Here is a 27,264-nt window from a genome sequence, read left to right on the forward strand (position 1 = left end):
GCAATGGTGACGCATCCATATGAGTGAAAAGTTCTCGAGGGTGACGTTAAACATTTTATAATCAATCTATCCTTGTAGGCGAAAATGCTGCAGGCTATTTTCTGAGACATATATATATCATCAGACATTAATTTCAAAATATATCCTTTATAATGCCATAGAAACATTTTTTTTTTCGTTCATTTGTGAATCATATAGCTTCATATTAAGCTAAAAGAATGATTTGCAACAAAAAGAAAATACTTATACTGAGACTAAGAATAATGGTCATTGGAATACACAAGTTGACATTCCTTGGAATGCAGACGAACAAGAACGTTATCTAAAGTTTTGCATTCTTTAATCCTTACGGAAAAAATAATCTCGATTTGATCTAAAGTATCACTATTTAGTTTCAAGAGTGGTGAGATTCATCAACTTCAGAGTGTGTATCAATGTCTCTGAATATACCATATGCTTCCTACGTGTAGGTTCGCTGCCGCATTCCGTGGGGCTTGCTCCAGAAATTTCATTGTATATAACACACCTGTCACTTCCCAGACAAGAGTAAAATTTTCGGTCCACAACGTTTTATCGAAGAATTATAGGAAGACTACTGACAAACAAGTTGATGTTGCAGGGGTTTCAACAACATCATTGTTTAAAGTCAGCATTTCGCAAGTGTTTGGTCGTTATAACGATCTAATTTGCCGCTACAACCTGTCATAGGGTAAAATGCTGTCCGACATGTTTAAAACCAATTGAGGCCATTAGTTGCATACCGATTTTGACTACGAATTGCTCCGTTTCCCAGTTGAGATTTTGGGCGTACGGCGGGTGTGACCGGTCGACAGGAACTGCTTATTCCTTCTAAGCACATGAACCGTTCAGGGGTGTGTTTGCCCTATTTTGAATTTTGTAGTCTTCAAGCCGTTGAAATGTGGTATATCCAGGGGCCCGTGTTTGCCCAACTCTCTATTTTGTATTGCTTATAGGAGTTATGAGATTGATCACTGATCGTTATCTTTACTTTTCATTGATCTGTTCATTATTTTCACCTTTTTAGCTCACCTGTTGAAAGCTCAAGTGAGATTTTCTGATCACGTCGTCTGTCTGTAAACATTTTACATTTCGATTTCTTCTCTAGAACCATGGGACCAGTTTCAAACCAAACTTGGCAAAAAAAAAAAACCCTTGGGTGAAGGGCATTGGATTCTGTTCAAATGAAGGGTCATATCCCTTTAAATGGGTGATAATCACAAATATGCGAAACCAGGGTGGGGTCTTTTTAAAATCTTCTGCAGAACTACTGGGCTAGAAGAGCTGGAATTTACTTGAAAGCTTCCTGATATAGTGCAAATTCTAGTTTGTTAAAACCATGACCCCGGAGGTACATGTAGGTTGGGGTCACAATAGGGAATCAAAGTTTTGCATGCGAATATACATGTGTATAGGGAACATTTTCTTTTCAAGAACCACTAAGCCAGAAAAGTTTACATTTACATGAAAGCTTCCTGTCATATTGCAGATTCATGTTTATTGAAATCATGGCCCCCCGGGGCAGGGTGGAACCACAATAGAGGATCAGAGTTTTACATACAGATATATAGAGAAAATCTTTAAAGAACCACTGGGCCAGAGAAGTTGATATTTACATGAAAGCTTCTGACATAGTGCAGATTCAAGTTTGTTAACATCACCCCAACCCCTGAGGTTAGGGTGGGGCAACAGCAATAGCGGATCAACGTTTTACGCGCGAATATAGGGAAAATCTTTAAATGTGGACCAAAGTGACTCAGGTGAGCGATGCGACCCATATACCTCTTGTTTATAATAACTATCAGCGTTTTTATACATCACTGTATATTTACTGGGAAGAGTTTGGAACACCTACACACCTTCTCTGTAAAAGAAAGCTACCAAATTCTTTGTAATTGGACTAATATCGGAAGACACACCTACATTTCAGCTCATGGACTCCAAATTAAGGCTAGAAAAGTTAATAGCGAAGATGTTTACACTCGGAATTGAAACCTCCTGCTGAGTAATGACTGAAAAATCCTCTGTACTTATCAGCGATGTAATTTTAGTTCAAACAGGCCTCAAAGCTCTTATACATGTATAACAGTCAAAGGACCGCACCATTATGTTAATCAAAACAATAACGTTTAACATTATGTCATTCAAAGCCACTGTGACAATGAAAACATGTCGGCAAACTGATGCGATGTCTTTGTCTTTGTAGGCAACTCGAATTCAACCAAACTTGATGGGCGTTAAATTTTAATAGGAGGATGTATTCAGTCTTCGATCCGTGGTATACCGTGTACATTGGTTCTGATCTAAATTATAACGATGTACTGCAAGGAATTTCATCTGACAAAAGCAACGTAACACTGACTGGCACATAACCGTGTAGGAATCTCTTAAGTTGTCATTATTGCAAAGTACGCGACTGACACACAGACAACATACAGTGTATAGGGAGGAACTGATCAGACCCTGTCCTACTACAAATCTTGCATAAAATTTTATCGATGGTAAACTGACAAGAAAAATGTGATGACAATTTATCGTTGCTCTGTTGGAAAAGAGTGGGGAAAACATCAGTCTGATTAAAATCAGCTCTTCGATCCGCTCCTTTATATTTTTTTGTTGTCTCCTCGATCCGCTCCTTTATATTTTTTTGTTGTCTCCTCGATCCGCTCCTCTATTCTTAAAGGAGCGGATCGAGGAGACAACAAAAATATATATAATGGAGCGGATCGAGGAGACAACAAAAAATATAAAGGAGCCGATTGAGGAGCTGATTCTTATGAGATTGGGATAACATGTTTTATTTGTATTTTTGATAGTAATATGATAAATTGAAAATTTCGTTTTATATGTTCTTAGAAACAACACGGACTCTTGCATATATATTTTTGTGGATATTTATATAAAAAATGTTTCGATGATAGAAATGGTTTTATTTATATTGTTCTTTTACGTCCCATTCAAGAATTTTTCACCCATTTACAAAGGCCACCAGCCTTAAAGAGCCACAAATATTAACCAAGACATGTCGCACAGGGTCATAGCAGTGGGAATTCTTTAACATTAATGCCTATCGTGACACGGGATATTCATTTCTAAGGTCATAACCGATAGACCTGTGACTTTTACTTTTATTGATGGGCGTTTGGCGAAGGAAAAATCATGTTAAAAGGTCTATATAGCTTTGACACATTGCAGGGGTCGAACCTGGTCCTCCCGGTTGAAAGTTAAAGCCCTATCCGTGACCGGTTCAACTTTTCCTAATGCCCTATAGGCGGTTTTAAAGATTGTGAAATGAAAAAAATTTCGGATTAAATATATATACATTCAAAGAAACGAAACAGTGTTATACATGTCTTATTAGAGTTCAAGATTCTCCACTGTTCTTTAACCAATATCGACTACTTTTTATTGTTCTATGGTTTTATTTTGCTTGAAAAATAATTTAGACTTTAAATATTCTCTGATATTGTTGGAAGTCGTGTGTAACATGAATATTTTATTGCTCTTTGTTCAAACTCAAAGATGTATGCTATCAGAACAAAGATGTACGACTTTGAGACGGATGACCCCGCTGAACGTCCAAAGATGTACAAGTATGTAACACAGAATATCATATTGGTACTTTTGTTTTCTTCATTTTCTTGTAAGAAAAATTACACTACTTTTCAAGGACATGGAAGTGCAAAGTGGACTTTCAGTCATATGGAGACTTCACCATTACCGGTGAAGGGCTGGAAAATTTCGGCCTATGCTCGGCACTTATAGCCTTTGAGCAGGGAGGGATATTTATCATGCCACACCTGCTGTGACAACGGGACCTCGGTTTTTGCGGTCTCATCCGAAGGACCGCCCCATTTAGTCGCCTCTTACGACAAACAATTCAGCAAAGAAAAAAAGGCAATCTCCAGAAAACAGAGTTCAAAACTTCTTTTAAAGTCGAAGTTCAGTGACCCCCGCTGAAAATAGGTCATCGATATGAGAAAAAAAACCAACAACCCCCCCCCCCCCCAAAAAAAAACTATGAATAATAATATAAAAAAAAGTCCGGAAAACTAACTTTAGTATGACCATATATATATATATATATATATATATATATATATATATATGGAAACGTAAGGTTGGGTGTTATAATTGTTTGTTTGTGCTTTATATTAAATATTCTATACAATTGCATCGAGAGGTCCACTCTCCTTATAAAATATCTTAAACACTGAATGACACAGCGACTGTGTGAGATTGCATCAGTGTGTATAAGTAGCGCTTTAGGAGCATAACAAAACTTCCTTTTTAGGGAAGTCGTTGTGGCCGAGTGGACTTACGCACTGGTTTGACATTCTTGCTAGGCGGTGGGTGCCGTATGTCGCTAGTTCGACCCCGGGCTGGGGCGAAAATTTTCTGTACCTAGTTGTGATTATTTAGTGCTTTATATATTAATTAATTGATTATCACATGTATCGTTTAGATCCTAGGGGTAAAGGTTGGGTGTTATAATTGTTTGTTTGTGCTTTATATATATATATATATACATGTATATATATATATATATATATAATATACAGGATGCTCGTAATTGGATTTGTAGTTTTAATAAAATAGGCAATTTTGCGATGATGACTGAGGCGTGAACAAATTGATGTTTTACGGATTTAAAAAAAAATGGAGTGGAGGAAAAATGGTGAACTGTGTTTCATTAATTTTTGATAAAAATTTCTTTATCTTCCGTTGACATTGACAACATTTTTTTTATACGTCTTTCCCAAGCTTTTCTAGTTCATCACTTATACCTGCACCAAGACTATCTTTTGTATTCATCTTAACAAACTTGTTCAGAATTATATTCCCTGAATATCCACCACTGAACACTTTGAAACAAACCATGCTTGGCTCTCTACCCCGATCAGGATTTAGTCTTGTTTTAATACGTTTTAATTCCATGATTTGTGTGCTTGCATTGTCAAACGCTTTGCAGATTTGAATTTTTAAAGATAAATGTAAAACCAAATTTCTGGAGCATATTTTTTCCCCCCAGAAATCGAGAAAAACAGTCGACCGATCCGTACAACTAAAATGAAATTCCGCTCGCCCATGTTAGTATGGTACGGCACGAAAAAACAGTAAATTGTATGATGTATCAAGTCAAGTGACAGCTACAATTTCATCTGATCAACGAGGACAATGGTGTTCTCGAGAACCCCGAATTGTAAAATGACAGTTGATATCGAAGTATGGTATTTTACTGGCAATCTAATGGCTATTTCAGGTTTACTTTCAGTGTAGAATGCATACACTTAGGTATATATGTACACATGTATAATCGAGATTTCCATCAGTGTTTAGATATTTATTGAAGAATCAGACACCGAGTCAAAGTGAGAGCATTTTACTTCAATATGTATGTTTAATACAAAAATATACTAATTTTTATAATATGATTGATAAACATAATACACACGAATCGAAATACATGTCACTGTAGCATTCCAGCGTTTACTTTTATGTGAAGATGAATTGTTTTGATTAGGAAGTGAGAGGAATGCATTTAATAACTGTACAAATTCACATTGTCAAAAGTTTCCCCCTATATTACATTATGGAATTCACGTTTTAGATAACCATTCTAATTCCCAATTGTTCCTCAGTTGTTTAGCTAGGTTTCTATCGTTGCTTCTGTCGATACTTCGCCTATGTCTATCGTGTGATATTTTATGAACCGTGTATGGAGCTACCACTATCCGCGTTCGGTCCGGACACAGAGAAGAGGCCCATTTCTCAAGTTTCCGTTGAATGGCAGCCATGGCCTGATTCTCCCTGACAGACTGGGTCAGATGATACTGAATGTTAGTGACTTTTGTATTATAGACCATTAGTATCTGTAAAATAAAAATATCATCTGGTAATAAGTCATGAATTAGTATATTGTGTTGATAAAGTATCTATCTATCTATCTATTTATCTATCTATCTATTTATCAATCTATCTCTATCTATGCGTATCCAAACAAAATTTACATGAAAGAGAAACCTCACTAGACCCCCCTCTTCCGCATATTCATTGTAATGAACTGCATATACATGTACCTTTATATAGGTAGGTCGGAGTGTCATTGTTATTGTAAACGATTATAGTGTAACATTTTCAGTAGATCTGTCTTATGAGAGCCACAAGGGAAGCTTTATTTTAAAAAATTGAACGATAGGTACAGAGAAGAAATTACAACATAATGTCATTGATAATTATTTGTTTAGGGATGTTTTCTGGAAAAACAATTTTCATCACCAATGGGTTGAGTCAAATGAGTTTGATATTTCCGCAACATAAAAATATCTGCATATTCATTTACATGCAATAATCTGAATTGTTGGTCGGGAACCAAGCATTTTAAAAGTACTTTTACAATAATTTTGAAAATATCATGATACATTGTACAACATCTTAATTTAAAGACCTTGGTATCTATTAAGACTAACTCCAAACGTGTATGTTTGCAAATTTGATAACAGATAGTAGCAAGGCTTGTTTTATAGAAAATGTCACGAAGACGACACCTTAATGATATGGTTTAATTTTGATATATCTCCATTTCTTTCGATATAAATTGAAACATTTCCGGAAACTCGCATGGCCATCTCCTGTTCCAAAAGATCCAGTAGGGGAGACGGGTTGTCCATCGGATCATATACAAGTTCTTCGTTCGTCTTTCCAGGATCAGGTTTATATTTCGTTGTTAAAGCTTCTTCTAAACCGGTAAAAAGTGAAAAAAAAAATCATTTTAAAATACCTTGAAAAGATCAGTATATAAACTAAAGAAGACATGAATACATAGAGAGTATTTTAAACTATAACTTTAATGTATCTATTCTAAGATGCAGTTTAGTCAAAATACACCCAGCTTACGGAGGAGAGAATGCAGCTGTACATTTTCGATGCAAACACTTCCATCGTGGCATGCCAAGGAGTGAACTTCTGACTTTGGATTCTCCGTATTGTAGAAAGCCCCTGTGTTTCTCAGGTTAGGAAAAGGAGTAGAAGAGCCATCGAAGAAATATGTTATGAAGTCAAACGATGCCATTGTCTTATCTTTCCAAATTTTACCTGTGAGGAAAAATACAAGAATTTCTAATTCGTTATCCATACCTTATTGTTACATTGGATACCATTAATTTTACTCGACATCAGTCAAGGTCATTGAATTATTATAGCGTAACGAAAACGAAGGATATAAGGACAGAAAAGAACAGAAGAAAGAGCGATGATGTGAGGGGTAAAGGCAAATTCAAAAAGAGATTTATCCTTTTAAAACAATGTCACATGTGGTCAATATAGGTTAAGTAGCATACTACTTACTGCTAGTGTGTTTTGATACATTACCGTTTTACATGCATGCAAAAATTTTGATTTTTAATCTACAGTTTTAGCACCAAAATGTAAATCTGTAAACTAACGTTACAATTCATATGTGTCGGCCAATCATGGAGTACAGGGTTTTTCATGAGGTGATTTATTTGACAAAAATATTTTTATGTTCTTTAGAGTGTATATTGAAACATCAAGCACCGAATATGCAATGCGGCAACGGCAAAGCAGTTTCAGCCATCTTGGATTTACTTGAATCTGAATTTCATTAAGAAAATCCAAAGGGTTTAGACTCAGTTTTCTAGTTTATCAACTACTGTAGTAAAATTTATAGCGTTCCGCATTCATGTAAATTGACCACAATCTAGAAACCTATTTGAATTTCGGACGTATGAAATGCATCTGCGTGATTGTAAAGTTGCAGAGTTTGAGAATGAATTCAATAGAATTGTGTAACCTCAGTTTTCATATCCATACTTCTAGAATTTCAAGTATGGGGTTGAAAGTTAGTAGTTGAAATGGACTCTGCTATGAATTTCATCAAGGAAGCTTTTGAAAAGAATAGAACTGAAACCAAGGAAATGAAAGAGAATATACTGGAACTACAAGACAAAGTGATATCTGCACACAAATATTCAGATCAATTGAACACAGTTAATAACAATTTTCGCGAATTGAAGGTTGATCTGGAAGCTCGGTCACTGAGAGATAATTTACTGTTTACCGATATTTATGAAACAGAAGGAGAACATACTGAAGAAACACTGAGATGTTTTAAGCGACCTGGGATGAATTTACATAAATATTTCTCATTCAAAAGAGTACATAGAAAAACAGATTAAAATAGAAAAATAGTGGCCAAATTTGCACTACATAAAGACAGAGGAAGTACGCAAGAAAACACCACGAGTATTGAAAAACAAAAGATTTGGTGTTAATGCACAATTCCCAAAGGAAATCAATGATGAAAGTAAACTGTTTTACCCTCACTTCAAAGAAGCAAAACGACAAAACAAACATGTGGTATATGAGGAGAGAAGATATAAGCAGACTTTAATTAGGTCAGTCCCCAATCATAAATCTATATTAAAAACCAAACTTGGTACTTCAGAAATCCAAAAGAATATTGGAAGATTTTAATAGCTATTAACCAAAATCAAATATACCCATTAATGAATTGTATGGATTCTTCAAAGAATTGGATGCTGATGATAATGATCAAGTAACCCCAGATTATGTTTTGTCTTTAGAAGAAATGAATATATCAGCTATAAATGTAAACTCTGATATTAATGAACCTATATCCAAGGATGAAATATTATAATGCGTGAAGTCATTGAAGCGAAACAAATCATGTGGGAAAGATTCTATATATGAATATTTCATAAATTCTATAGATTCTCTAATGCCTGTTTAAATTGCTTTGTTTAATATGATTCTTGACAGTGGTGAAATACCTAATAATTGGTTATTAGGAAACATTGTTCCAATCTAGAAAAATGAAGGTGATGCCAATGATAAAAAAAGCACTGACCAATTCCGCTCATCAGTTGTGTTGGTAAGTTATTTACCTCTATATTAAACCAAAGATTAACTACAAATGCGGACACCACAGAACTTCTTGAAAATCTAGCTGGGTTTAGAAAAAAATAGCCTTATTGAATTGCTTAGAATTAGAGGTAAAAAGTTATATTGTGCATTTTTTTTATTTCAGAAAGGCGTTTGATTCCGTTGGGAGATTGGATTTTGAATAATTCATTTAATGGAAAATCCTTCAATGTTATCAAAAATATGTACAATGGTATTAAGGCAAGAATTGTGATAATTGATGATTTCTCTGAAAGTTTCCATGTACTAAAGGACTAGACAAGGCGAAAACCTGTCCCCTTTTTATTTTCAATATTTTCGAATGACCTTGAGAATGTCCTTTCAATCCATGGATCGAGGGGGCTAAAAGGTTTCAAATTTATATGAAAATGAATTTAAAATGAAGCATGGCAACGGAGAAGACAGTTGGAGCGTAGAGCCATGAGCTCAGGCCTTGGATGCATAGACATATGCTTACGAAGCAGGCTAGATCCATGGTGCATATAATCAACCCCTCCAAGTTCAGCTATTATGAGGAAAAGCTCACCACAGCGGATGGTAAAGAGACTTTCAGAGTAATTAGCAGTCTGGTGAATTCTAATGCAGGGACTCTCTTACCACCGACTACCAGTGACCAGACCCTTGCCGATGATTTTGTGCAGTTTTTCTACAGCAAAGTTCAAAAGATCAGACAGGGTCTCGATGCCTCAGATCTCCATGACAATACAGTTTCTCCAGACCTGGACAGACCAGTGCCTCATCTTGGTTTTATCAAGGTCCAGACGCAGAAAGAAGTGGACAAAGTCATCAGGAGCTGTGCTAATAAGACCTGTTCACTGGTTGCCATCCCTACTGCGCTCTTGGGGAACAGCACTGTTCTCTCTGTGGTGCTCCTGAATATGTACCGGTGTACCAAGTTTGATGTTTGTCAAGCAAAGGGTTTTCAAGATATTGAGCAGACAGTATATTCCAATATCCAGTTTCACCCTTGACTATGTGACCTCAAAGTCAATAGGGATCATCTTCTCCTGAAGATATACCAGTGTACTAAGTTTGTGTCTGTCAAGGAAAGGGTTCTCAAGATATTGAGCAAACAATATATTCCAATGTCCAGTTTGACCCTTGACCTTTGATCACGTGACCTCAAAATCAATAGGGGTCATTTTTCCCTGAAGATGTACCAGTGTACCAAGTTTGATGTCTGTCAAGCAAACGATTTTCTAGATATTGAGTAGTCAGTATATTCTTATGTCCAGTTTGACCCTTGATCTTTGATCATGTGACCTCAAAATCTATAGGGGTCATTTACTCCTTAGGATGTACCAGTGTACCAAGTTTGATATATGTCAAGGAGAGGGTTAAATGGTATTCCTATGTCTAGAGTAGCTTGACCTTTGATCGATTGACGTGAAAAACAATAGGGGTCTTTTTCTACTCATAACCAACTAACATATATATGAAATATAATTACGATCAAGTGAATGGTTCTCAAGATATTGAGCGGACAACGTGTGGTCTACCGACATACTGACCGACCGACAAGTGCAAAGCAATATGCGCCTCTTCTTTGAAGGGGGCATCGTGATGAAAAAACTGAGATAATGGTAGTTGTCAGAGGCCACAACCAGTGCCTTGTGAAGGATATCAGTCTGAAGATTGGTGAGGCAATATTGACACCTAGGTCTACTGTTAAAAACCTCGTTGCTGCTCCGGACGTCATCTCATCTCATCCAGGAAGTATGTGTGAAGGTCATCAATGCAACAGTTATATCCCACCTTGACTATCACAATGCCCTCCTGCTTGGTATAACCGATCGCCCCATGCACCGACTACAAGGGGCTCAGAACAACACTACACGTTGTCTCACAAGAACATGCTACAGACAATATATTTCGCCGGTACTTTAACAACTACACTGGCTGCCTGTAAAGCAATGTGTTGTGTTTAAAGTGCTGACAATCATACACAAGTCACTACACACTCTCAGCACCAGCATACATGAGAGAGTTATGTTCTGTTTACCAGCCTCATAAGACCTTGAGATCATCATCTGACCAATGGAAAATGGCAGTGAAGAAATTATCAAACAAATACGATGCAAGAACCATAAATACACTAGGTGCACAGTAGTGGAAGAAACAGCCGTTGGGACTTCGAGAACTTTAAACACATGGAACATTTTGCAAGAACCTAAAAAATTCTCGTTCAAGCGTGAATATGCCCTGTGAATGTAAAATGCAGTGCAATATCAAAGACTCCATGTACAATCTCTTGCAAACTGAACAGTTGTATATTGTCTAGTCAAAGTTAACCACCTTATCATCTTACTACCATGTTTTATTCAAAATCTTTCTATTGTTTTATCATTTACTTTATAGCTCTTGCAGGTCTTTTTGTTTTTGTTTTGGTATACATGTATTATTTTATAAATATTGCATGTAGTTGAGGTTAACATTGAAAATGTTCACCCCGAGAAAACCATTGTCAACCGAGGCTTAGCCGAGGTTGACAATGGTTTCTCGAGGGTTGAAAATTTCAATGTTACCCTCAACTACATGCAATATTTGTTTTATTATACCGAATGTTATGTAAACTGGAAAGCAGAAAAACTTACGTCTGTTGACATTTAATCAATCACTGTCATGCGATATTTCGTATTTCGATGCGGGTACTCGCGTTTATTACAAACGCTCAAACGACGTCGTCTAGCAATCTACGACGAACCGTACGCGCATAAATATGACACATGTGATAATTATACGCCCGTCTTAAGACGGGACGTATTATGGTATGGCGTTCATGTCCGTCCGTCTGTTAGCTTTTTCGTGTCCGACCCGTAACTTAAATACTACAAGGCCTAGAATCATCAAACTTTGTCTGTAGATACATCTAGGGTAGAAGGTGTGTCGCACATTAAAACCAGGTCACTGTGACTTTTCATTAAGAAGATATCCGTCTGTCCGTCCGTCTGTTAGCTTTTTCGTGTCCGACCCGTAACTTAAATACTACAAGGCCTAGAATCATCAAACTTTGTCTGTAGATACATCTTGGGTAGAAGGTGTGTCGCACATTAAAACCAGGTCACTGTGACTTTTCATTAAGAAGATATCCGTCTGTCCGTCCGTCTGTTAGCTTTTTCGTGTCCGACTCGTAACTTAAATACTACAAGGCCTAGAATCATCAAACTTTGTCTGTAGATACATCTTGGGTAGAAGGTGTGTCGCACATTAAAACCAGGTCACTGTGACTTTTCATTAAGAAGATATCCGTCTGTCCGTCCGTCTGTTAGCTTTTTCGTGTCCGACCCGTAACTTAAATACTACAAGGCCTAGAATCATCAAACTTTTTCTGTAGATACATCTTGGGTAGAAGGTGTGTCGCACATTAAAACCAGGTCACTGTGACTTTTCATTAAGAAGATATCCGTCTGTCCGTCCGTCTGTTAGCTTTTTCGTGTCCGACCCGTAACTTAATTACTACAAGTCCTAGAATCATCAAACTTTGTCTGTAGATACATCTTGGGTAGAAGGTGTGTCGCACACTAAAACCAGGTCACTGTGACTTTTCATTAAGAAGATATGGCCATATATGGCAAAAACTTGTCCGGCTCATAACTTGAAAACTATTAGACTTAGAATCACCAAAATTGGTCAACTAATGCATCTTAGGTAGAAGGTGTGTCGCATCCTACTTTAAGGTCACTGTGACATTTAATTAAGTTGATATAAAAAATGTTTTAATGGGTACAATCTATACTGTTAACAATATGTGACGGGCGTATCATGTGCCGTGGCGGTGCACTTTATTTTTTTTTTTATAATATCACCCGTTGTTAAGCACTGTTACCCGTTGCTAGATACTATCACCCCGGGGCGCGTGTTTTCTGTTCTCAGAGGGTAACGATATATTTTTTCAAATGCTTTTCGACCAATCAGGTTCGAGTATTTTACATGAAAGTATAATAACGTTGATTATTAGCACAAACATTGTGCAGCGCATAGAAACTATATGTAATTTTACGCTTTATAAATGAATGAAATAATAATAATGATAATAATATATCTTAAATTGTTTGTGCTATTGTATGAGGGCGACACAGTCTTGTTATCTGAATCTAAAGAGGTTTTACAGTATACCAACTAGATATTTTTTGTGAATACTGCTCATTTTGGCACTTGAAAGTTAATGAAGGAAAAGCTAAGGTCATGATTTGTGGTAGAGGGAGACAACCATAAAGTTTGTATATAACGGTTCTGATATTGAAATTGTAAATATATTTTCAGTATTTAGGTGTATTATTTTCAAGAACAAGGGCGGTTCGGGGTCATGTTAAATATCCATATGACAAAGCTATGAAAACTATATACAGTGTAATTTCTAAGTGTAGAAACCATAATTTACCAATAGTCAATTAGATTTATTTGACAAAATTGATCCACCAATTTATTATGTAGCTGTGAGATATGGGGTTTTTCAAGCATAGAATTTGTAAAGAAATTACAACTGAAATTTTGTAAATATATTTTGAATCTTGATAGCTCTACTCCAAATTATAGTTTATAGAGAATTGGGAAGATATCCCTTGGCTTTAAATATAAAGGTACGAATGATTACCTTCTGGGCAAAATTGGTATATTCTCATAAATTGTGGACTAAATTAGAATCTCTTTTACATAAGATAACTTGTACATCTTGGATGAAATGTATTAAAATATCCTTGATGAATGTGAATTATCCTATATTTGGTTGTCTCATAGATTCCCTAGTGTAAAATTGTTACGAAATACTGTTTTTAGAATATTGATGATCAATTTGGACAGAAATGGCAGAGCGATATTTCTAATCAATTATAGAATTTTCAAAACAACATTGAGTTTAGAAAGTTATCTCATATATGTACACCTCCCAAACAAAAATGCAAAAAATATTATGTAAATATAGATGTTGTTATGTCAAACTACCAAATGAGATTGGCAGATGGCATAATAGTCCACGATGTGAAAGAAAATGTACACTTTGTTTATGAGAATAAAATCATTGTCAGTAGCCCGAGTTCATTATTAAAAAAAACCCCATAATAATAACATAATTCTAGTTTATGAAGAATACGATTTATTACCTTTTCCGATACAACCCCCACACAGTGTCACCAGACATCGATTGACCTTTGCTCTGAGTGACGCTTTATCCAGAGGCCCGTTTCCTACCACTTCTATCAAGCGTTTAAGAAGGTCTGAAGCTACCTTCTGACGAGCAGAAGTAGTTGATGAACACACAGAGGAGGTTCCAGAATCTGATCCACATGATCTTTAATGATAAATTTAATTACCAAATGATACTCGGCTATTATAGACTAACGAAAAGCACTAAAAATACAAGATATAAAATACACGCTACTTTAATACTCTTTAAAAAGATGCGATTGTAGTTGAAAAAAAACTGCTCTAGGTAACCGATCTAAAGGTCACAATCGCTCCTTTGAACATTTCCTGGGTCCGCGCCTGCATTTAATTTTCAAAATTGAAGAAAAGATACTTTTTCATACCAATGTTTCATAGGCATGATTAAAACGAAATTCAATACAACCAAGATGTGTTTGTGAAAAACCGATGCCTCCGTATGGCAGCAAAGTCATTGTGGTATCAAAAGAAAGGTTGGTTGTTTGGTTGGTTGTATATTGTTTAACGTCCTACACGAGAATGTTTCACTCATATGGAGACATCCCAAGAAAGGTATTGTCACAAGGAATACAAGAAATATGAAAGCCCTATCACTAACCCTTCAAAAGTTATGGTCTATGTTAATGTTTGTCAAAAGTAGATCAAACTCCCAGGTCAAACGTTTTGGTACTAAAAGAAAGGTCTTGTCAAAAGGGATAAACATGTGAAATATGAAAGCCTATCAATAACCATTCAAAAGTTACAATGAATACAAATGTGAACTAGAATACTGACACGGTCAGCAAGGGCCCCGCTGATGGTTATTAGAGGAAAGTGACTGTCCATCTGTATTTGATATAGCAATGTTTGGGGCTGGTGAAATTTTATTTTGTATTCCGATCTCGATCGAAAATTTTTAACTGGGAATGACGTGTTTTGATTCAATATGCATGTAACATCATGCATTTTTTTTAATACCACATTAAAAACAAAAATATACACATACACAATGTTGTAGAGTTATTTCTCGTAAATTTTCTATATCAATACAATGCATATCATAATTCAAATTGAATTATCTCCCTTAGACAGTGGTAAATAGATACGGTCATAATAAGAAAGATGATGACATACAAACAGACAGACAGACAAAGTGACATGACTCCAAAATCTATAGGTGTCTTCCTCTTATTGTAAAGTATTTCTGTACAAAATTTGAAAACTGTACAATGAAAACTGTTGGAGTTGTCGTGTTACAAAGAAAGTGTTCATAATAACAGAGATGATGACATACATACAGACAGACAAAGTGACATGATCCCAAAATATATAGGTATCTTCCTCTTATTGTAAAGTATTTCTGTACAAAATTTGAAAACTGTACAATGAAAACTGTTGGAGTTATTGTGTCACAAAGAAAGTGTTCATAATAACAAAGATTATGACATACAGACAGACAAAGTGAAATGACCCCAAAATCTATAGGCTTCTTCCACTTTTTGTAAATTATTTCTGTACAAAATTTGAAAACTGTACGATAAAAATTGTTTGAGTTATCATGTCACAAAGAAAGTGTTGACGGACAGACGGACAATGTGATTACTGTAGGGCTTCCTGCATTTCATGCGGGGCCCTAAATATGAAAGAACTGTCAGTAACCATTCAATAGTTGTGACCAAGGTTAAAAATTTTCAAGTAGGTGAAACTTCAAGGTCATGAAATAAAAGAATATATTTCTTGACGACAGGTCTAGTCAAAAGAAATACATATGCGAACTTTGAAAGCTCCATCGCTAACAGTTCAAATGGTATGATCTAGGTTAGTTTGTTTTCAAAAGTAGGTCAAATTGCCAGTTCAAGAGTTCCAAAACTTCGGTACCAAACTAAAGGTCATGTCACAAGGATATGAAAGCGCCTATCACCATCCATTCAAAAGTTATGGACAAGGTTAAAGTTTTTGCAGATAAACAGACCAAAAATTATATATCGCCGAATATTTGATTACGGGGGCATAAAAAAAAGTGCATCTATGGTATTGATGTATGTAAACTGTAGGTAAGAATTCTACCCTTCATCGGAATATTTGATGTAATACGCTTTTGATCCAAGGGGTGGTGTTTGACAAGCTCTTGTTATATTTGTCGGTTCAATGAATACCCCACCTGTGAAAATAGAATGCAATAATATTTTAACTCACGAATCAAGTAATATATGTGCAATACTTAGGTATATATGTAAATCAAAAATATCAACAATTTTCGGATATTGTAACCTTGTTCGAATGCTGTCTGTATATCTTTTAGGTAGGTATACAATTCTGGAAATCCATTATCCCAGACTTTCACGAATTCCTCCTGTGGTGTTGACTCCCTAATATCAACATAAAGTCTATTGGAGTGTGCCCCAATCCCTAATATTAATCTTTTTGGGATCAAGTTTCGAACACAAGATCTAATTATTATCAATCCAAGATTCTTTAACTGTTTTAGAGACATCCCATTACTAACTTCTACTGCTTGGCCTACTGAAAATCGCCATTTTTCTTCTGCATGCCTCAATTCAATATTTCTGTTGTTTTCCGATCTCACCCGATAAGCAGAACCAGTCATCACTTTAATACACCCTTCAAATTGGCTACTAGCATCCTCCAGACATTCTAATAATTTTGAATCGAATCTAAAGTACCTGAATTTCTCTGATTTTATATCAGCTATTCTGTAACAATCGGAAAGTTTTATAGAAGTGTTAAATCCATCTAAGAGAGGAGGGTATGTTGAACTATAGTCTGCCATTGCTGGTATTTCATACTCTACTGCTTCCGTGTACGGTGGGTCCGTTTCATGCATGTTTAAGTTTGGATAATTCACCACAACAGAATACACACCGGTGGCTGGTCGCACGCTAGCTATGATATGGTCGTATTCTTTCGTCACGTGGTCAAATCCTGCGATGACGGCGAGATTCGCCAGTCTGCTAATGCTTAATGATGCTCCACTATTGGCTGATATTTTCATTGATCTATCGAACATTAGAAATCAAATCATCTAGGAGTTTGGATAATTTTTCGCTAAATGAAAATGCAATTTCATTTTTAAAAAATACGCATACAACTTATGGAATTCTTTATGAAAAATGTATTTGTACCTTCCGTCAGACAAGAGTGTAGAGCCAGTTGATCTCTTTTCTTTTGGCGAGTCAGGCCTGGATACTTTGACTATAATACAATTCATTATGAAAAATTAAGTATCAATGAATAAGTAAAACAGTCCATCGTCATTCTCTCAGTCTTAACTCGTTTTGTTCCTAGTCTATGATTTTTTTCCTAATTACTATACCTGGTTTTTGTATATGTTTTCTAAACTGTTCAGCGTTCCATCTCATTCGTTTACAGATGCTTCCTTTACCGCTTGTTGCACAATTGTTTCCTTTGTAATCAGAATGGCTCAAATAAACTGCTACCGCATTTGCCCACTGCTTACTAGTGATAGCCAATTTAAATTTCGTTTTAATCGTACTTGAAAATTCGCCCCTGTAATTTGCGTTGACAAGGGCAATCTTCGAAGCTGTGTCCAAATGCACGAATATTTTAAAAGGAACTTTACTGTCCATACTTTTTATGTAAGATTTTCTCATAACTCTCTAAAAGAAAAAGAAAGCATGGCTTTTAACTAACTGCAAATGCATATTTCACTTGTTTGTCTTGACAATTAAATTTACACTCAACAAAACTTCGGTCATCCAATACTTTCTACAAATTTATAAATATTGGATAAGTAGTATTGGATAACATCGGGCGATTTGGAATGGGTGACGATTTAGGGTGGACCGATCCCGCCCGTGGTATGGCCATGTGAAATCTTAAGACGTAGAAATAGGTCGTGGCATTTAAAAGTGAAATTTTGAATGTAGTAATTTGACCCTCTGTGATAATTTGTCGCTTTGGACGTCTGTCAGTAACGTTTACACTTCTGGTTCTAAGAGGAGAAAGCCATTCTCGGTGCTTGGTACAATAGCGCATTAAAACAATTTTACGAATGACTTTCCATCAAATGCATTATAATTTCCTATTGATTTTCCCCATAATTGATTAAGATAAGTAGATGCACCGGTTGACAGCTTTCGAAAATAATATATCTTTGAGAATGAATATTATGAATCTCATACTGGTCGCATTTGGAACATGAATTCCATTATCTAGTATTTGATGTATCGTCATGGTTGATTGATTGAACTTCATCGAGTCGGATGTAATTTCAGAGAACCCATCTTATATATAATATAGCGAATAGTAGGACTACGGATTAAACCCGTTGTTGAGTGCATGTTTCTTGAATATTCATTATAGTGAAATATGTAAATATAGCTGTCTCTTGCAGGTCCATGCATATAAATACATACTAATTATGTTGCAGGAAAACAGTCATTCATGAATGCCTGTTCCTTTCAATGACATGTTTTTCAAACTTACATCATACAAGAAAAGTGCCTGTTCTTTCGTTATTGACTGTTGACCTTTCATTATAAGGTCATAATTAACATTTGGAAGAGTTTTTAAGAGGAAATCCTTCTTTTCTGTTGAACCTCTAGCCTCCCGCAAACTGTAGCCAATACCTGTAAATGACACCATCCTATTCAAATCTCACAATACACATCTTCAACTGTCGACTCAGCATGTACACTTGTACTTCGTTTGCTAATGATAAGTTTACATGTAAAAGTGTCGAAAACGTTCTTATACTTCCTATTCTCAATTACACAATACAATTTCTTAATCTATATGATTTCTTACCAATAGTCGGATCATTTGTGTTATCACTTGGATAGTGAATGCTCAATATAGTATTATCACTACCCATACACGAGGTCAGTACCGCCATTAAATTTTCCTCCCTGATGTTCAGATTTCGTATATCTGAATCTATAGTGTCCTGCAGCTGGTCCCATTTCCCAGAACAAACTTCGAAAATTAGAATCACTTTGAGCAGAAGATGATACTCTTTGCCGTTAAAGAACTGACATGGATCTCCTGATAAGAATGAGTATTTCTCAATGATATTCTAGTAGACACAACCAGTATATATGAATTCAATTTCAATGTTTTCCTTAACATCAATCAGTATGTGTTTACCTGAGCATACATTTCCATAAATAACCGTTTTTGAATCATCACCTTGGTTACAAACTGTTAAAGAAAAACAAGATTATAAATATTATTTAAAAAAATAAAATAAACAAGAAATGAACAACAAACAATATAAAAACATAGAAATTGAAAACTATGGTACTACGATAAGCATGCTTCTTGTATAGTAAATAGATTTACATTGTTTATCATGATAGTAACTAACTCGTCCTTATTTTTAACGATACAATACATGTACAACTGTACATGTAGTTTCTCAGTCCTAGTATATGGTGAAAATTACCTGGAGTTGATGGAATAGATACACCAGCATCAAACGGATTAATTTCTACAAAAAAATTAGTAAAATCAAACACACAATTCAGTTTTTCCGCTCAAAACTTCTTTGTATTCTTTTACGTCTATATATAAACAAGATGTATATAATTATCCATGCACCCACATCATATATGGAATGTCATTATTCTACGATATGTCTTAAATATGGGAATAACTTTTCAACACTTTACACGAGCATTCCTTACGATATATTAATAACTAGGGTTTTTAAACAATAATAGACAGCTGCTTTTTTCAATAAAGATTGAACACAAAACATTTATATCTTGTGAACAGTAATTCAAAAATATACTTTGTTAAACACTACTCTGATTCTTCACAGAGGAATCCCATGGGATCCGGGTTAGAATAGGTCCTCAGCAACTCTTGCTTGTCGTACAATAGGCGGCTAAATGCGACAATCCTTCAGATGAGGCCGCAAAAACACAGGTATGGCACGATAAAGATCTCTCCCTGCTCAATGCCTGTCAGCGCCGAGCATAGGCCTGAATTTTGCAGCCCTTCACCGGCAATGGTGACGTCTCCATATCAGAGAAAAATTCTCAAGCGCGACGTAAAACAATATACAACCAACCATCTACGCAGTGGTACTCTGAACTCGACATCTAAAAGATGCTGGAGTTCCTCATTGACAATATCAATGTGATCTTTGTTGATAAGGTTTTCTAACAGTCTAAACTGTTTTCATATTCATATGAGACAAAATTTATTCAAAAGCTTGTACATGAGAAGAAGAAAATCACTTGCTGTGACATTCAGATATACATATATCAACGATGTTTTATCTGTAAACAATAATAATTTTCATTGATATGTCGATTCGATATATATCCCAGTGAACTCGAAATAAAAGACACCACAGAGTCATCCACTTCTGCTTCATACTTAGATATTTTATTGAAACTCAGTTTGAAAGTAGATATTCAGCTTCTCCATCGTCAACGTCCCATATTTATGTACATATAGCAATATTCCATTATCACCTGGATATGTGTTTATGTCTCTCAACTGATTCGATACGCAAGAGCTTGTTCTGCATATGGTAAGTTTTTAAATTGAAGCAGGCTACTGACAAACAAGTTGATGGTGCAGGGGTTCTAACAGTCTCGTTTAAAGTCAGCATTTCGCAAATTTTTTGGTCGTTACAACGATCTTGTTTGCCAATACAACCTATCATTGGGTCAAATGCTGTCTGTCGTGTTTCTTCGCACACTGGATTTGACAGCGGATGACTCTGTTTACCTGATCAGGATATAGGTTTCGCGGCGGGTGTGACCGGTCGACACGGGATGCTTACTCCTCCTAGGCACCTGATCCCACCTCTGGTATATCCAGGAGGCCGTGTTTGCCCAGCTCTATGTTTTGTTTATAGGAGTTATGAGATTGGTCACTGTTCGTTATCTTCACCTTTCACATATTTAACAAAACGAAAAATTGTCTACTCGACTGAACAATTATATCATCAGGTAATTATTATATTGCTCAAAGGAAAGTTTGTGTACACGAGTCTATAGGGGCAGGAGTACTTACAAATGGATGTTCAAAGTGTTTATAAACAAATATACTATACATATTTGTGAGATTCTAAATGGCTTACAAACCTCCACATGATATCGCAGTCCATACCCGGGTACTATGATCTCCAGTGCAATCGCTTTTCATACATCCGATATCGCCATTTCCATAGCAACAACGTGTATCTTTGATGCAATTGTACTAGTGAGTGGAAACAGATATCTTTTAACATATGAAAAGCGGTATTCAAACAAGAAACAAACACAAACAAAACCTAGTTGAAATGCTGTTTGTATAGATTAATATAGAATTGTCTTTAACTGCAATGTTTCATGTAATGAAAAGCATCAGCTGGAATCACGAGAAAAATTAACTTTTTATCCACTGTTGGCAATTGCAAATGGTTATATCATGGTTCGTATAGATATTAAAATGCCAGGATTTTCAGCATGGAATTTGATCAACATAATGATATAAAGGAAATAGCTCTTTCACTAACACATTTCGTTTCCTTGTCTAAAGTTGAGTCTGGCATCAATTCTTTACACTTTTGAAGATCCTGAAACAACACCACTCCTGATCGACAGATACCTAGTTCTTCACCAGTCATTCCTGTTGTATATTCTGCCAATAACATGGGGGTTGAATATGTAAATTGTATACAAAATGTAAAAAGATGAAATTAGTACGTTTAGTATTAACGGACTACTTTGTGAATTCTCTCAAATTTATTGGAAGGAAATTAAAAACAATTACAACTATTGTTCTATGCAAAGTACTTTGATTTGAATATAGATAGAAAGTACAGTATGTCGTTTGTAGAGATGTGGCAGTTGTCATAGAGATGCCAGTGGACAGCATTTGAACAACTATTATTTCTAATGGTATGCCTTTGGGAATAGTTTTTACGAATACCAATATTGATACTGGTCATATTTAGACCTATTAACTGTTTAGTACTTTATATTTCATCATGTTTGATTGAATACTATTTTTCAACTTCAATTTTCAGAGAACCCACACTGCCAAATTTCAATTAAAAAGAGCACCAATGTCTGAAAGAGTCAAGAAAGCTACCATTACTTCCTTCATCTTCTATTAATTTCACCAGTCTACTAAGCCTTGTTGCAGCTCTAGTTGTCACAGTGCGAGTCAAGCACCAATCCCACGGATTATCAACGTCAATGTAATCATTGCATTGATTACATCCCCTGGTTGACGCTCCACAAGCGGACGTTTTGGACCCCTCTGCTTCAAATACAACGTTTTCTAGTGGATATTGAATCATTCTGTGAACGAATTAAACAATTAGTGGATATTGAATCATTCCGTGAACTAATTAATCAAGCAGTGGGTATTGAATCATTTTGTGAACTTAAAGTTAACAAGTACATGAAGCAGTTGGTATAGAATCATTATGTGAACTTAAACAAGTAGTGAGTATTGAATCATACTGTGCACGAATTAAACAAGTAGTATATATAGGGTCATTCTGTGAACGAATTAATCAAGTAGTGGGTATTGAATTATTCTGAGAACTTAAACAAGTAGTGGATATTGAATCATTATGTGAACGAATTAATCAAGTAGTGGATATTGAATCATTCTGTGAACTTAAACAAGTAGTGGGTATAGAATAATTCTGTGAACTTAAACAAGTAGTGTTTATTTAATCAATTTGTGAACGAATTACCAGTAAACAAATAGTGGGTATTAAGTCATTTTGAGGACAAATTAAACAAGTATTAACATAAGAATTAATAAGTGTATAACAACCATTCTTGGCCCCATGAAACTCAAAATTTAGAGTTATAAAGAAATACTTAATCTTTAATAAAACCGAGAATAACTGAACTGAATTGGGATTATTGCACAAAATTCACTTAATTTTGAAACATATGTACGAATGTTGATGTAGGTGCATCCTTGTCATATAAAGTCCTCGGAAGATAGTAGTGCAATCTAAAGAAGTTATTAAAGAAGCGTGTAAATATAAACATCATTAAAAAAATTCTGTCAGATATTTTCATACCAATGAAAATCGTTTTATCTAGTCTGACATTGCATTCCTTAACGTTCAACAATCTTTTTAAATACATTTACTGATTGCAAATTATTCGTTGTCCGCATTCATAACTGTCTACATGCATCCGAAATCAAAATGTTCACGATGATTTGATTTTGATAACAGAAAACTATACAGACCGTTGCATTTGCTCTAGGTTTTCAATGCTATATTGTTCGTCTGCTGTTCCGCACACATCCTTGGCCGTTTTATCTTTTGGATAATATTTTCCACTTCCAAAGTAATCCCTCGAGGTAGATCCAGGTGTTTTGGCACTCACTAGAAAAAAGATTACAGAAGAAAACAAAATGAAGTGCGACATCATTATTGCAATATGAATATCTTATTTATCAAAATATCGAAACGCCTCTTATGAAGAAAAGATATATAACTAATTGCTGACGGGTATGTAAAAGAAGAAAAATATTCTTTGAATTACAAAAACTACAAACCTAAAGTGAATAGATGACTAAAATATTTGTCTTTCTCCTCTCTCCAAGTGCCAAGTTTCACAATGTTATTCGACCTTATGGCTCTTTTCTTTCTTCGTTCGTTTTGGGTTGTGAATAAAGATGGCGAGTCCTCTGACACACATATGTCGACAACGGAATTTTTCGTTATAATGTCCATAAAATCCACGTCAGAACACTGGAGCAATTCCTCAAATCTACGGAATATAGTTTCGTTCGATTCGGGTTCTTTACTAATAAGGGTTTTGCTCAGAGCAACTCTTGCTGCTTTTCCAGTGTAAAACAATGACTGGTTTCCGTGACTACCCATTGGATGTGCTGATGTGGGTTCATCCCAAGCTTCGAGAATCAACAGTTTTCTGTCTGTCCATTCAGCTGCTACAAATTTGGATAATTTTGTTAAAACTTCAGCTAGATTTGGTGTGACGTATCTATCAGAGCAAACATTGTCATCTGGAAGGTAGTCAGCACAATCCAGACAAGGGTTGTCGGGAAACCCACACCACACTGATTCGCTGGATTCCTCCGACAGAAATAAAATGGAGTCCCCGAAAATCTTTCGTAAACTAAATATAAGAGAAACTAATTATGCGAAACAGTTTGTTAACAAGTACGAGCATCATTATCTGCTTGGTTTATATTTCGAAGAATTTATGTTGACGCTGTATTCATTAGACTAATTCTTACGAGAAAAATGTTGATGAATTGCGTAGCACAACTCCGCTTGGCGATCCACACACATCAATAGTCGAAGTAATTGGTTCATGAATTCCAAAACAGTTCGCACGACATTTATTAGATAGGGTCTCTCGATTCAAAAATGCATTTGTAATCTGAACTTTTGACAACGTTGAAACTTCTGCCCTGCTCAAATAAAATCATTATATATATATATATATATATATATATATATATATATATATATATATATATTAAATGTAAATTATACGTTTAGATATGTCGTCACTTTACCATTTTGAAATTCCAAAAGCATCAACAACCAATGAATTCCTTCCTGTAGAGAACACGCCTGTTATTAGAGATTCCACAGATGTGCAAAGTGTTACATCAGAAACTGATGATGTTACATCCAAAACCTGATCTAACCTACAACACAAATGATCCCGAAAGTACCAATACTGATGAAATATTTTACATAATTTTGTTATATCAACACTGTATGACTATTTTTAATCTGCTCTAAAGGTTGCGAAATTAATATTATCGGTACATGCACACCCCATTCTGCTTTTCCTAATTACTCATTTAATTTTATATAGTATCAGCAAACTTCAAGAAGTCTTTCAAATCATAGACATTCACTCACTATGACAATTTTGGTCATTCTAACCCAGGGATCGTGGATTTTACAATTTTTGTACAAGCTTTATTTGCGTCATATTTACAAACCTTTTCTTTATATAACCATACATACATCAGTGCAAAAAGCTAAACACATGGCGTCTTTAAATTCACAGAGTAAAATCAGTTATTGAAAACCTAATTAGACGAAAATTTTCTAGTGATATCACTTCGGAGAAAAAGAAAGAAATTTGGAACGAAATCACCAAATAGTAAGTAGTCTAGCCTTTCAAGAGTTGAAATATACCAAAAGTTCGGATGAATATTAAAAGGAGAGAATGCTAAGAACTTTTGATGTTGAAATTTAACACCCCCACTTTCCCCCAAATTTGATTGTTTGTTTTCCGACACACTCAACAATTTTTCAGTTATTTGGTGGCGACCAGTTTTTATTGGTGGAAGAGAGAACCCAGATACAATGTACCTGGGAAGAGACCACTGACCTTCCGAAAGTAAACTGGGAAACTTTCTCACTTACCGGCGCGAGCGGGATTCGAACCCTCGTCGATCAGAGGTGAGAGGCCGTGTGATATTGAGCGCGATGCTCTAATCACTCGGCCACGGAGGCCCCGCTCCCAAATTTGAAATAAGGACTCAATATTCAGTCGTTACCCTCTTTAATATATTATTATCTTTAATATATTATTACCATAACTTGGAGGATATAAAAATTGTAAGTTATTGGTCAGTGGATACAATTTATTTTTTATTAACTTGTTTGATGGGAAGGAAGGATGTTCTAGACGGTAGACATTAAAGTTCCTTGGTAGTAAAATAGAATTATTCTAGAATATGCATGTAACGGTTTAAGGTCCGTGATTTTCATATGAATGCAAGGTGAAGATAACGAACAGTGATCAATCTATTAACTCCTACAAGTAATACAAAATAGATAGTTGGGCAAACACGGACCCCTGGACACACCAGAGGTGGGATCAGGTGCCTAGGAGGAGTAAGCATCCCCTGTTGACCGGTCACACCCGCCGTGAGCCCCATATCCTGATCAGGTAAACAGAGTTATCCGCAGTCAAAATCAGTGTGCCAAGAACGGCTTAACAATCGGTATGAAACACGTCAGACAGCATTTGACCCAATGCGAGGTTGTATTGACGAACTAGATCGTTATAACGACCATATAATTTGCGAAATGCTGACGTCAATCGAGGCTGTTGAAATCCCTGTATCATCAACTTGTTTGTCAGTAGCTTACCTCAATTTAAAAACTGACTATACCCAGAACAAGCTCTTGCATATCGAATCAGTTGAGATATATAAACACCATATGCAGGTGATAATGGAATATTGCTACATAAATGTGGGAAGTTGACGATGGAGAAGCTGAAATCATTCCGTTTGTCATACAGTTGAGTTGTCAGTTTGCCGTTAATGTCTACTTTCAATAAAATATCTAAGTATGAAGCAGAAGTGGACGACTCTGTGGTGTCCTTTATTTCGAGCTCACAGGGATATATCAAATCGACATATGAATGAAAACTATCATTGTTAATAGACAAAACGTCATCGATATATCTAAAAGTCGAATTGAAGGTCACAGCGAGAGATTTTTCTTCTCACGTAGAAGTTTTTGAATAAATTCTGCTTCATATGAATATAAAAACAGGTCAGCTAACAAAGGAGCACAATTCGTGCCCATGGGAATTCCAACAGATAAATGAAAGTCAAATTAAAAATGTTTCAAAACTGAAAGCTTCCAATATACATGTGCAGTAGTTGCCGCTACGTTTGTTCCAAGAAACATTTTTCACTATATATTTCAAACAAAACAGTTTTTCAAATAGTAGGTATGACTTTGATTTTTACATTAAATTAATGCAATGGATTCGCTTTAAGCAGGATTTTTGAAACGTTTATAACGATAAGAATTAGACATATCTGATATGGATGTTTTTTATATCATGATTTGATTCAGAGTCAATTTGACCGGTCTCTGAAAACCCCTTCTCATCTTATCTGCCGCTGTCTGCGTTGCTTCAAATCAACATCGTCGCCATTATTCGTTTAGTTGTTTACAGACTAAGAGTTACACCTTGTCGTGAGCAGGCCATAGATTTAGTCGGGGACAATCGTAGGCTGTTTTATGAAACGCAACTTAGTCCGGTGTTACGACTTCGTTCTGTTTTTACGCCCGGCTATGCTTACGTCTGGTCGTAGGCCTTTTTGTGAAACGGGGCCTCTGGGGTATGTTTTTTTTTGCGGGAAAATATTACATGTACTAATATGTTGTCAAGT

The 27,264-nt window shown here is 35.7% G+C and overlaps 1 protein-coding gene across 1 annotated transcript in view; it reads right to left on the reverse strand.

Moving 5' to 3' along the window:
* Window positions 1-5,385: 5,385 nt before the first annotated feature.
* Window positions 5,386-27,264, reverse strand: part of LOC125651535 (uncharacterized) — a 35,510-nt gene continuing 13,631 nt past the window's right edge. The window contains exons 7-25 of the mRNA XM_048880180.2: window positions 24,625-24,759; window positions 24,340-24,516; window positions 23,635-24,218; window positions 23,323-23,461; window positions 22,195-22,406; window positions 21,617-21,741; window positions 21,204-21,318; window positions 19,547-19,591; window positions 19,249-19,302; window positions 18,910-19,146; window positions 18,589-18,731; window positions 17,456-17,759; window positions 17,265-17,334; window positions 16,393-17,138; window positions 16,189-16,282; window positions 14,082-14,269; window positions 6,916-7,113; window positions 6,567-6,757; window positions 5,386-5,891 (exon numbers count right to left, since the gene is read on the reverse strand). Of these exons, the coding sequence (XP_048736137.2) occupies window positions 5,619-5,891; window positions 6,567-6,757; window positions 6,916-7,113; window positions 14,082-14,269; window positions 16,189-16,282; window positions 16,393-17,138; window positions 17,265-17,334; window positions 17,456-17,759; window positions 18,589-18,731; window positions 18,910-19,146; window positions 19,249-19,302; window positions 19,547-19,591; window positions 21,204-21,318; window positions 21,617-21,741; window positions 22,195-22,406; window positions 23,323-23,461; window positions 23,635-24,218; window positions 24,340-24,516; window positions 24,625-24,759 (4,030 nt within the window). The 3' untranslated portion in view covers window positions 5,386-5,618. The remainder of the gene's footprint in view (window positions 5,892-6,566; window positions 6,758-6,915; window positions 7,114-14,081; window positions 14,270-16,188; window positions 16,283-16,392; window positions 17,139-17,264; window positions 17,335-17,455; window positions 17,760-18,588; window positions 18,732-18,909; window positions 19,147-19,248; window positions 19,303-19,546; window positions 19,592-21,203; window positions 21,319-21,616; window positions 21,742-22,194; window positions 22,407-23,322; window positions 23,462-23,634; window positions 24,219-24,339; window positions 24,517-24,624; window positions 24,760-27,264) is intronic.

The sequence above is a fragment of the Ostrea edulis genome, chromosome 5, assembly GCF_947568905.1.
Source record: "Ostrea edulis chromosome 5, xbOstEdul1.1, whole genome shotgun sequence".
NCBI classification, from domain to species: domain Eukaryota; kingdom Metazoa; phylum Mollusca; class Bivalvia; order Ostreida; family Ostreidae; genus Ostrea; species Ostrea edulis.